Here is a 13,095-nt window from a genome sequence, read left to right as displayed (position 1 = left end):
ATTTATGAATTTTACACTTAGAATAAAAAGGCCAATGATATATGGGTATATAATACCCCTTTGCAACACGTGCTGCTCTATTATTTAGTCAATTTTGTAGTTCCATTAAACATCATACAACTGAAATTGGATTTACTTAATCAAATGTCAATTTAATTTAGTTTACTTTTGCATGAATGAAATAATTTAATGCCTGAAGAGATAATTATTATTTTTAAAGGTGTTAAGTTCAATACGATTATAATAATAATAATTAAATATTTATTATCAAATGATTAAAAATATTGAATTAATTTTTTTTTCTTTTTTATTTAAGAGTTGTGTTTTTTTTTTATAAATCTGATTAATTTTTTATTCTTTAATTTTGTTTAAAAATATATCATTTACGTTCTTTACCCTAAAAAGGTCTTTTCAATAAATATTATTTTAATATATTACAATCTAATAAAAAATAATTTGTTCTTGGTCTGGATTTTTATTCATAGAAGATCACTAGAGAATTCCAAAGAGGCGGCGAAGATAAAATTACTGGGAAATTTCTGAAGCTTAGAGTCGCCTAAGTTTCATTCGCCTTCAAGCTATATAGCTCTTTTGCTTTCATTGAAGCTAAAGGAGCCATCAACCACTGCTACTTCTCCTTTTATTCCAATCAAAGGTATCTTTTTGTTCTCTTTTCCCTTTTTATTTTCTTGATCGAACATGTCTGGAATCTGGGTTTTCTTTGTAATCTGCAAGATAGCAAAAAGAATATAAATTTTTAATTTGCTCTTTGGGTTTTACTCTTCCGAGAAGGCAGTAACTGAAAACGATAATGAAGAGCCGCTTAACGAGGCAAATCCATTTTCTTTTATTCGATTATTCAACCGGTTCTATTGAAAATTATTGTTCTTAATGTAGTAATGAGGTGATGTTTTTTAGTTTAAATTGAATCTGAATCAGGGATTTAAATTCCGGTTTGTTGGTCGCAATGCGTTCATCGCGATTGCATAAACAATGGGTGCTATTGTCGTCATGCAGAAACCGCTACCGATATATAAAGGCCGTTGTTCGGATAGCGAACCGCTATTTAGATTCTGAGTACCTATTTCTTCCGATCTTTGTTTGATTCTAGAATCGAAAACTGCTACGATCGTATATGTATGTATACATGGATATTCGAGTATATTCATCGGTACGTGGAAGATGCTTGTCGTATTGGGTATTGAATTGCCTTGTTGTAATCTTTTGCTGATCCAATAAATAGGCTGCAGTTGTGATGTTTGTTGCTGAGTTTGTATTTGATCCTGTAGTGTTCTTGAATCTTAGTCACAAAATTTTAGTGAAAGGAAAAATGCTTACGCAAGGTGTATTGAATCGGATGCTTTTAAATCGAGCATACCGGTTATTGCCCTTCAAATAGTCTCCATGAAAACTTGTCTACTTCGCAAAATGTCCTATCATGGTCCATGTTTTGCATGTCACCTGCATTTCTGCAATTTTCCCTGTCAACGTTAGTATTTTTATGACTCGACGCTGATAAAGATGGTAACTTGATGTTTCCGGTATCCTCTTAACAGGTAACTGAGAATATAGCATCTTTTTTATTGTACAATACACTGATCTAGCTAAACTTGTTGATTCAATCTCATTTTGGTTTTTTGTTCTACGGTTTGTGAGCTAATAAATTATCTGTACTCGGTGTTGTTCATATTGTTTTCAGATGGAAGTGCAGAATTCGGAACAAGGGCAAATAATTGAAATAAGAGGAGATGTGCCAGCTGCAGAGACGAGCGTAGGTGGAAGTACGATTTGTGGAGGTGCAGCATGTGGGTTTTCTGATGCTCAAACCATTTCTAAAGACGCAAAAGAACGTTCGGCCTCTATGCGGAAATTGTTGACAGCAGTGGTGCTCTGTATTGTTTTCATGAGTGTTGAAGTAGCTGGAGGAATTAAAGCCAATAGTCTTGCAATCTTAACTGATGCAGCTCATCTCTTGTCCGATGTTGCGGCGTTTGCAATCTCCTTGTTCTCTCTTTGGGCATCGGGGTGGGAGGCGACTCCACGTCAAACTTACGGATTCTTCAGGGTTGAAATCCTCGGTGCCCTCGTTTCCATCCAGATGATATGGCTTCTAGCCGGCATCCTTGTTTACGAAGCCATAGCTAGACTTATTCACGGTACAGGTGAAGTTCAAGGCTTTCTAATGTTCATGGTTTCCGCATTTGGCCTTGTGGTTAATATTGCTATGGCTCTCATTCTGGGCCATGATCATGGGCATCACCATGGTCATGGCCATGGCGGGAGCGATCACGACCACCATAATCACAGTCATAGACATGGCACTGAACCGCATAATCATGGATTTAGTGTAACTTCACATCATCTTGGTTCAAATTCTAAGCTACCCGATAAGCATCATGATACTCAAGAAGCTGAACCTGACCATCGAGTGCCTCTGCTTAAGACATACTCGGACTGCGAAAAAAAGCCAGAAAGCGGAGAACCTAAAAAGAAGGAAAGAAACATCAACATACAAGGGGCTTATCTTCATGTCCTAGGGGATTCCATACAGAGCATTGGAGTGATGATTGGTGGAGCAATTATATGGTGGAAACCCGAGTGGAAAATAATCGATCTGATATGCACCCTTATATTCTCCGTTATCGTATTGGGAACAACCATCAGGATGCTGCGAAACATCTTGGAAGTTCTCATGGAGAGCACGCCCCGGGAAATCGACGCCACAAGGCTCGAGAAGGGTTTATGCGAGATGGACGAGGTGGTCGCGGTACATGAACTGCACATTTGGGCCATAACTGTTGGTAAGGTGTTATTAGCTTGCCATGTCTTAGTTAAGCGTGAAGCTAATGCCGACATGGTATTGAACAAGGTTGTAGATTACATCAGGAGAGAATACAATATCAGTCATGTGACTATTCAGATAGAGCGTCAATAAATGAATAAATGAACAGAGTGTTCGGTAAACTGTTCGTGAACCATTCGTTTATATTTATTTGTAGAAATGTTTCATCAGGTTGGGTAATCAACTTTATGAGATGATTAAGCAATAGAAGTTTTGAACATGTCCAGGTAGCATTCAGTAGCAAGCCCCCTCTTCCAAAACTTGTGGTAGAATTCGCCATAGGTAAAACATCGATACACTGCCAGGTGGTCATCGTCGATCAACTCCATTGCAGGGCCTATCAAAGCGTCCGACGAGGGACAGTAGAAAGTAGGGATGGAGATTCGTTCTCTGTTGCAGTTCACAAAAGCTTGATGGAGCACACTTTTTTTTAATTATTTACTGATATCCGATCTATTGACTGATTAATCCAGATCGAATATTGTAGAGGCGAAGGTAATCTTTCTAATTCAGTTTGTTCCATTCACAAACGTCAGGATTCGAACCACTGATTTTGCTTAAAGAACCTAGTACTTAATCTCACTAGACCAACTGGTTGTTGGCAAAAATAAGAACACTTTAAATGGCATGTCAAAAATAAGTATCTCAAAGTATATTTTTTAGTATTTGGCTGTCAATGTATAATTTTATATATCATTTTAGAGTAAAATTGACATGACATAAAGTAAAAAAATTATTTTTGAGATAAAAATCGTTAATTAACAAATGATTAACATTATTTACATTAAAATAAAACATCGGAAGCAAAAATATTAAAAAAAAAATTATATGACAAGTATTTAAAACATATAATCCTTTCATTTACGTATCTAAAGTTATTTTTAATTAAAACAAATACTTAAAATACTCTTGGTTAAAATAGGTATTTAAAGTATATTTTGTTAAAATATGTACTTAAAATATTCAATCTTTTTCATTTAAATTTTAAGAATGTTGACATGATTTTAGTTTAAGAATATTTCAAGTATTCGATGAAAAATTTGAATACTTTCTATACCTATTTTAATCAAAAAAATATTTGTTTATTTTGATCAAAAATATAATTTTGAGTACTTATTTTTGATTAAAAAGTACTTTAGGTACTTAAATGATGATATACATTAAATACTTATTTGTAATATAAAGCAAAAATAAATAAGAGATAAAATGACTATTCAATTCTTTTCACCCGAGATAAAACCTTCGGAATCAAAATGTTTAAAAAATTATAAATTAAAATGACCATTTCGATAGATATTAGGGATTAATTTTAATATTATAGCCTTTTAAAACTCACCTGCATTTTATCGCCGATGTTGACGATGAAGGTGTTGGGAATGGGATTAACGGCAACCCTTTCGCCGTTTCTGAGAACCTGTAATCCAGGGGCATCATCTTGTAGGAGGATGGTGATTAAATTAGGGTCGGTATGGCCTGGTAATCCATTGGTAAGTGGTGGTTGTGGACATGGCTGATAGTAGTTCAAAGCCATATGTTGTCCATGGCTGCCTAGTGTCTTGTCTATATGATCCTTCTTCAACCCTAAGCTCTCGGATATGGCTTCTAGCAATCTCGGCCAGGGTTTCAAATAGCGCTCCGCTACTGTGATAGCGCCCGCAAAATCGCGGTAGCGCTGCCTTCCGTTACACCCGTAATAGCGCCTGCTACGGCCGCAGTAGCACCCAATAGCGCCCGCTACGACTGCAGTAGCGCCCGTTATGGCCGCATTAGAGGTAAAAACGAAATGACCGAAAATGCGATCGCGATTTGAAACTCTGATCTCAACACTAAATCCCTCATGCTACTGTAGTACTCGACCACATCCTTCCTGTAACATAGAAATTATACATAATATTATATTTTGATTTTGTATTTAATCATTCCCCCTTATTTTCGTGGTTTTATTTTGGTCAACTAACTATTTATTTTTTTAAAATTATACATAACATTATTACATTTAAATTTTGTTTTATTTATCCACTATTAGAAGTCCGCATCACCATAAAATAGTAACATATCATCATTGAGAAAAAGATAAAAATATTATTGTGTCGGTAATTCTTTTTAGTTTTTAATTGTAGGTGATCAAAACGATATCAAAATATAACGTTAGATATAGTTTTAAAAAGAAATAATTAGGTGATCAAAATAGAATTACGAGAATAGGTGGGTGACTAAATACGTAGTTTACTCTAAAAGTTAAAACATAAGAAATGTGATAAACTATATATTTAGTCACTCATCTATTCTCACAGTTTCGTTTTGATCACGTAATTATTATTTATTTTTAAAATTATCACTAACGTTATGTTTCGGTCATTTGATGTTAGAAAAAATAAAAATTACTAATGTGATAATTTTTTTTTATTTTTCAATGATGATGTGATAATTTTTTAGTTATTTATTTTTTAATTTATAGAAAAAATAGAGGACAGTGACTCCCGGGACGAAGAATAATTACGTCCTTGATTAAAACGGGACTAAAGTGATAGATAAATGATTAAATGCGTAATGTATTCTAGAAAAATATTTGCTAATTAATATGATATTAACCTGAAGGATGGGGGATTCGAAGGCCATTGTTTAACATGATCTTCAATAGTGTAGCAATGGACTCTGAGAAAATCCCTCCAGTTAGCAACCTTCTCCGTCTTGACATTGAAACTGGTCGACAACCGGTTCTCGACGGAAGGGTCGTCCGAGTAATTAATCATTGATATCCAATCTATTGAGTGACTAATCCAGATCGGGTACCGTCGAGGCGAATGCGACCCTCCCAACCCAGTTTGCTTCATTCACAAACACCAAGATTCGAACATTGACCTTGCTTAAGAGACCTAGTGCCTCATCCCACTAGATAAACTGGTTGTTGGTTTTCTCGAATTTTTTTAATTATCAAAATACTACTATTTTGAGTGACTAATCCAGATCGGGTACCGTCGAGGCGAATGCGACCCTCCCAACCCAGTTTGCTTCATTCACAAACACCAAGATTCGAACATTGACCTTGCTTCATTGATATTCAATCTATTGAGTGACTAATCCAGATCGGGTACCGTCGAGGCGAATGCGACCCTCCCAACCCAGTTTTCTTCATTCACAAACACCAAAATTCGAACATTGACCTTGCTTAAGATTTTTTAGGCTTAAGGTTCTTTAAATAATCAATTGAAATTTTAGGTAAATTAACGTTCCTATAGACCCTTAGGATCGAGGCTTATATACAAATCAGCGTTTAAATTATATTTAAAATTAATTATTGTTATACAAAGAGTATTTTATTGGAAGTGGGTGTCTAATATTTTTTTCATTATATTATTAAATACTTATTGTTAAAAAATCATTAAATGTGTCACATTTATATTTTTTGAAAAAATATTTTTAGAAAATATTTTATTTTTTAAAAATATAAAAGTATATAAATATGACACATATCACTGAATATTTTTCTTAACAGTTGACACATAAAAATGTAAACAGAAAACATTAAGCATCTATTTTTGAAAAAAAAATTCTTAAGGCACCAAAAGTAAATTTTGAGTATAGTTTAGACATTTATTTTTGTATTAAACCTAGCATTAATAAAAAATTAATTAAATTAATGACTGTTAATACAATCTTGCGTTTAAAATATTTTTAAGAATATATTTATTTTGTATATCATTGGATAGAAATAGTTTTAGAGTGAGTACAATTAATAAAGGGTAAAGTATACATATGAACTTCTGAATATATGGTGTTGCTTTATTGAGTCCGTTGATTAGTAAAATTTTTAAAATGATCCCTCAACTATAAAATATTATTTTATTGAGTCTCTTTACTATTAAAAGTTACAAAATAGTTATTTGACTATTCATACGTTCTAAACTTGTCATTTTTTGCTAAAACAAATTGACATCCATCTGAGCTAGGTGTTAACCTATTGACTCAATAAAAAGTATCCTATAGTATGGGATCAATTTTTTTATCATATCAAAATCAATTTTTAGGTTTATTTTCATATTAGATTTAATTAGAGAACAATCTGACTTGAATTTTAGCATAAAATGCTTGATTATTCAAGTTGATTGTTCAAATCAACAATCGGTTAATTTATTAATTTTTTAAAGCCTTTGTTTAATTTTATTCCTTCAAATCTTTATCTATGTTTACTTTAGTTTGATAAAATTAGGTTAACATATAGAGCCCTAAATATTAGATATAGTCTTTAAACTTTGGACTTTTCACATTTTAGTCCCTAAACTATTAGTTAGATTATCCAATTGACATAATTGATTAGATAAATGATTAGAGCTTACATCTTAGATTTAATTTCACCTTTTTCCTTTAATTAGGGGATCGATTTGGGCTTTCTCACTAAAATGTATGATGGGTCAAATCAATTATCCGATATCATAATTGGTTAAATAAAGAGATAATAGAGTAAATATTAGAGACCTCATTTTAGGTTTAATCCTATAGGGTTTTTAATTTCATAAATTGACACTTTAAATTGGGAAAGCATTTGATTAACTCACTTGGCATAAATTAGGTCCTAATCAATTGATTGATTGCATTTGTTTTAATTACAAGGCAATGTTCACTTATTAGGGAGTCAATAGTATATCTCCCGTAATCATGCTCAGAGGGTGACTACTGGTGATTTCCGAAGTAGGTCAACATCATTTTTTCATAACTGCATCATAATTTCTTAATTCCCAAGGCAATGTTCATTTATGGGAACAATAATTGATCTTCCACATTCATGCTAGGGGTGAATATTATTGTCCTCAATAAACGAATACCCTCTTTGAACTTTGCATCCATAATGATTTTTAAATTAAATGAATTTCAAAATAAAAAATTTCCAAATTTTAAACATAGGATAATCTTTCTGGGCGCGGTGGGAGTGCTAAACCTTCCCCACACGTAATCGACTCCTGAACTATTTTCTAGTTTTCTCAAACTCTAAACTTGGTATTTTGATAAAAATAAAATGTTTTTATTAAATTACCCATTTTTATTATGTCCCAATTGCACCTAAAAATTATTGGTAGTGACTCCCAATATTTCATAAAATCAGTTCAAAAACCCTAACATTGCAACTAGTCAGTCTTCCCCCCTAAGGGTCGGTTGTGACAACCAAAATCTCAAAAGTTCAAATACATATTCAAGGGTACATTTACAACCAAATTTCTATTACATAAATCCATAATTCATTTACAAGACCAAGCATAACCCCTTCACCCATTACATTCAACAACATACTTGGACTAAATCATACCTAATACACAACAAGCTCAACATTTAAGGTTTTGTAAACCCTAATAAGGGTTCTCAGGCTATTTTCACCACCAAACACTGTCAGATCTAGACCCAATAATGGTCTAGATTAAAAGATGATTAGGGTTTAATACTTTAATTGTCAAAAACTACTGTTTTCGCTACAAGGGTTCCAGAAGCTTCCATTTTCCACGTCGGCCACTACGTCATTGGCCATCTCAATGATCCTCCTTCAACAACAGTCTCAATCTCTCATGCATCCTTGTCTCCCCTGGTAACTCTGTCACAGGCACAACGCCCCTTCTCTTTTCTAACAAGGACCGCAACAGAGGGTGAATATCCTCTGTCAAAAACGAAAAGTAGAAAGGACATTGGTCCCCTTCTCACCTGATCCCTCATCAGCCAAGCAAATCACCCGCACACAAAAACAAATTTGTAAAAATGATAGGATTTTTTTTTATTTTTAAATAGGGTTCTATAAAAACCCCCATAGTAACAAAAAACAGTTGACACAAAGACCCAGAAGAAGAAGAAATAGTCAAAAGCTACTGTGTTATCTTCTATGCCATCTCTCTATGTCATTCCACCTCTTTTTCCGTCGAGACTAGTTAAGCATGATAAAGAAATTGAGGAAAAGGAACTACTTGATGTATTTCGAAAGGTCGAGATAAATATACCCCTCCTTGAAGTTATCAAAAAGGTTCTACAATATGCTAGATTTTTTAATGATCTTTGCACAAATAAAAAGGAAGCTTATAGGGAAGGAAAATGTAAACTTAGGTGAAAATATTTATGATGTCTTTCAACATAAAATTCCACCTAAGTACAAGGATCAAGGTATGTTTGTTATTCCTTGTAAAATTGGTAAAATAGGTATAAAACGAGCTATGTGTGATTTGGGTGCTTCAAAAAATGTTATTCCTCTTTTGATATATAACTTAATTAGTGTTGAGCCTTTGAAGGAAGCAGGTGTAACAATCCAACTCGATGATAGATCTGTGGTGTATCCTGAAGGAGTTCTTGAAAAAGTGTTGGTAAAGGTAAACAATTTATTTTTTCTAGTAGATTTTTACGTAATTGACATGGAATATGATTATTCCAATAACTATTCTAAAATTGTACTCAGAAGACCCTTCCTAAGCACGATTAACACTAAAATCAACGTTAGAAGCGAAACTCTTACCATGGAATTTAATGGTGAAGTGGTAAAATTCAATGTTTAAAAGCGATAAAACATCCTGACTCTATGACTAATGTTATCTTTGTCAATATAATTAAATCTTCTATGAATGAATATGTTGAACATTCTTTTTTTGATGAGTTGTATAGGAATTCTAAGGTTGGAACTCATATCGCTTCTAATGTGGATTCACAATCATCTAGAGAAGAGCTAAGTAAGAATTTAAATTTGATGTCTTCTCAATCTAAATTTTTTCCATCTATTTTGCAGACATTAAAGTTGGAATTAAAATCTCTTCTGAAACATTTAAAGAACACATTTTTGGGTGAAGTAGATAATTTATCAATTTCGGGTAAACTTCCAAAGCTGAAAAAGATCCGAAGCAAAATTTTTGAGAATAACAAAATCTACAAGGATAAAATAAAAAAAATCTCTGATCATAGAATTTATCGTAAGAAATTTCTTCGATGGAAAAAGCGTATGAAGTGGAGGAAGTATCTCTCGCAGAACCCGTAGTCTAAATCAGGTCATTGAGCTAACAACGTTAAACAAAAAAGCTCTAATGGGAGGCAACACATTTCATTATTTTTTTTATTTTTTTGGTATTTATTTTTCTTTATATTTTTTAAGTACACCAGGTATTTTCTGATCGAGATCAAAATTATTGACATGTCGTTGATTCAAATAAAGGTCAATGTTCCTATACCACCGGACAACCCACTGACGCTAGACATGGGGAGTATTTCTATTCCTTCTCCTTTACTTTATTTATTTCGTATTAGAACAATACTCTTTAAGTGGGGGTAGAGTGAGAATTTCACCTTATTTATTCATGTTAGTTTGATGGAATATCTCGATTCATATGACTATTGATTGATTTGGTTAATTTGTTAGTTTTATCATGATCCCTTTTTTTCAAGCTTGAGTTGACCTTTTTATGCATGAATAATTGATTTGAGTTGATGTAATAATTTGATGAAAGCTTTTAACCTTGTGGTATAATTTTTAGTGTTGCTTAAATGTGAGTTTGTGCTTGTTTTGCTAGTGATTGATGTTATCTTCAGGTGTGTAACTTTGTGAGGCGAATGTAAGTGGTAGATCGTTTGAATGTGGTCGGATTGGATAACCGAGGTGAGGTGCTTGGGTTGTCATCTTATTTCTAGTTTAAAGATTCAATGATGAGTTAAGACTACATAGTTAAAAATATAGAGAGAATCGTACAAAGAAAAAATATAAAAAAAATGAGAAGAAAAATAAGCTCTTGAAAAAAAAACTGAGTGAGTGATACAAAAGGGGAGGAAAATAAAACTCACACTCCGCCAATCGCTTATCATGAGGAAACTAAACTTGGTTTGATTTCGTCTCACAAGCAAATAACAAAAGCTCTGCATATCTATCTCTTATTCATTTGGTTAATTATTGTTTATTGGATTATCTTGTCACTTTTGTTTGATTATATAGTCTAACTCCTTCAATCCATAAATTTACTTGGGATTTTACATAAACCTTCTAGTAAATCTTTGGTGAATGATGGAAAATGGAATTGATGTATGCTTGAGGACAAACATTGAATAAGTGAGGGGGAATTTGTTAAGAGTATAATATTACATATTTTTATTATTATTTACCTCTCATTTATTTCTTGGATATTACTTATTTATCTTTATTTTGATTTTATTTTGGACAGGAACTTCATTGGATTAATTAGCCTAAATACTAATAGATTTCGACGGTCCATTCAACATCTTATAGAAGACAAGCAGAACTTTCTTGAATATTTAATTTGAAATTTACCAAGGACAATGTTATCCAAAAGATGAAGAAGAATTCAACCAAAAGAATTAAATATTTATCTTTTGTGATAAACTTTTTTAATTTAGGATTTTTAATTTGATTATTCTATTATTATTTTATTTAAGAAGTAGTTACTTTATTAGAACTCTTATTAGGATTTTTAGTTTGATTATTTTAGGAATTAATTATTTTATTTTCTTAGAACTATCGGGTTATAAATACTCTTAGGTTCAACGGTTAAAACTCATATTGAAATTTATTTTCCTTGGTTATTTATTGAAGTTCTACTTTTCTTTCATCTCCATCTTTCGTTCTTTGTTTCTTTCATTATTTTTTTTCACAATGCTAAGCATGATCCAATCTATGATTGGTTAAACTTCTACTTAGCCAAAGGTTTTTGAGAAACTCAATTCCATTAATGAGAATTGAATCTTGATCTTCACACCTTCATATTGTATTCTTGATTCTCTAGAAACTGGGAGTGGCAATTGATCATTCTCTTAAAAGTTATTACATCTTGTTATTCTTTAGAATTTGGCATATTGATTTCATTTTGTGTATATTTTATTTCGATGATCGATCTAAATTGAGGCTAAGCAAAAATTGAGGCTATATCATGTTTATTGAATTATTCTACTTTATTTATTTTCTCATTATTATTTGTATTCAATATTTATTTATTTTATTCATTTATTTTCATTAATTTTAAATCCTTTTTTATTTTCTTGTAGTTGATTCAATATGAGGAATAACATTATCAAACTTCCTTAGTCCCTGTGGATCGACTCTACTTCTCTATATTACTTTATTTATTTATTTGAGAATTAGGAATTATTTTTATTTGAAAAATTCAACGGTTGTCAGGTCACATTGATTTGAAGATTGTTTTACTTGAAGTTTGGAAGTCGGACCAGTTTGTCATAATTCGACTTCCTATTAACAAACTTAGTGGTGGTTCGTTAAGGAGAATCTACATCAAGTTCGATTCTCGGTGAGAAGCTATAACTCGAGTTAGACTTTTACAGACTTTAAAGTTATTTTGGATATAACGGTGATAGACATGGCTAGACCAACAAAGATTAGATTTCGGAGATAGACTTGGAAATTTTGACTAACCATAGAGAAGAATTAGTTGTAGGTGTTGGGCCTTGTTGACTGTAACCTATATACATCACGAAGGGAAATTTTTATTTCGATGATCGATCGAAATTGAGGCTAAGCAAAAATTGAGGCTATATCATGTTTATTGAATTATTCTACTTTATTTATTTTCTCATTATTATTTGTATTCAATATTTATTTATTTATTCATTTATTTTCATTAATTTTAAATCTCTTTTTTATTTTCTTGCAGTTGATTCAATCTGAGAATAACATTATCAAACTTCCTTAGTGTATGTGGATCGAACCTTCTTTTCTATATTACTTTATTTATTTATTTGAGAATTATGAATTATTTTTAATTGGAAAATTCAACGGTTGTCAGGTCACTAATTTTTCACTTGTTATTCTTTAGAATTTGGCATATTGATTTCATTTTGTGTATATTTTAGTCACTCATAGCATTGTTTTTTATATTTCGAATTGTTTACTATTTTTTATGCAAAATTAGTCCTTAGATTTTAGATTTAGTCCCTAATTAGAATATTTAGATTTTAGGTGTACCCCTTGAATTTAGATTGATTCTGATTTAATTCTTAAATTTAGAATTCTTTAAGATTAATCACTGAACTTTTAATTAGGGGAATAATTCAATTTGGCATTCAGATTAAAATGCTCGAGGGTTCAAATTCATTATTCAATTGATGTAATTAATTATCTTAATATTAGAGCCTCCACTTTAGGCTAAATTTCACTTTAGCCCCTAAACATTTTAATTTAGGGGATAATTCGATTTAGCCTTTGCATTAAAATGCTCGAAGGTCCACGTTGATTATTCAACTCAATAATTGGATAAACTAAATTAGGATTAATATTA

At 32.0% G+C, this 13,095-nt stretch overlaps 1 protein-coding gene and 1 pseudogene across 1 annotated transcript; one reads left to right on the top strand and one right to left on the bottom strand.

The window, feature by feature from the left end:
• Positions 1-496: 496 nt before the first annotated feature.
• Positions 497-2,956, top strand: LOC120185009 (metal tolerance protein 1-like). Its single transcript, XM_039189347.1, has 2 exons — positions 497-655; positions 1,700-2,956. Exon 2 carries the CDS (start codon positions 1,700-1,702, stop codon positions 2,933-2,935), a length of 1,236 nt encoding a protein of 411 aa, XP_039045278.1. The 5' UTR covers positions 497-655; the 3' UTR covers positions 2,936-2,956.
• An 83-nt stretch (positions 2,957-3,039) lies between these two features.
• LOC120185083 lies at positions 3,040-5,595 on the bottom strand (annotated as a pseudogene).
• Between the last annotated feature and the right edge of the window lie 7,500 nt (positions 5,596-13,095).

This window comes from Hibiscus syriacus, unplaced genomic scaffold (assembly GCF_006381635.1).
Source record: "Hibiscus syriacus cultivar Baekdansim isolate YM2019G1 unplaced genomic scaffold, ASM638163v2 tig00112988_pilon, whole genome shotgun sequence".
Lineage (NCBI taxonomy): Eukaryota > Viridiplantae > Streptophyta > Magnoliopsida > Malvales > Malvaceae > Hibiscus > Hibiscus syriacus.
The sequence above is the reverse complement of the archived record's forward strand: the minus strand, read 5'-3'. Positions and strand labels throughout refer to the sequence as shown.

What these genes read in the sequence shown, in the direction of transcription:
- LOC120185009 (XM_039189347.1), top strand. Translation starts at nt 1,700, where the DNA reads ATGGAAGTGCAGAATTCGGAACAAGGGCAAATAATTGAAATAAGAGGA.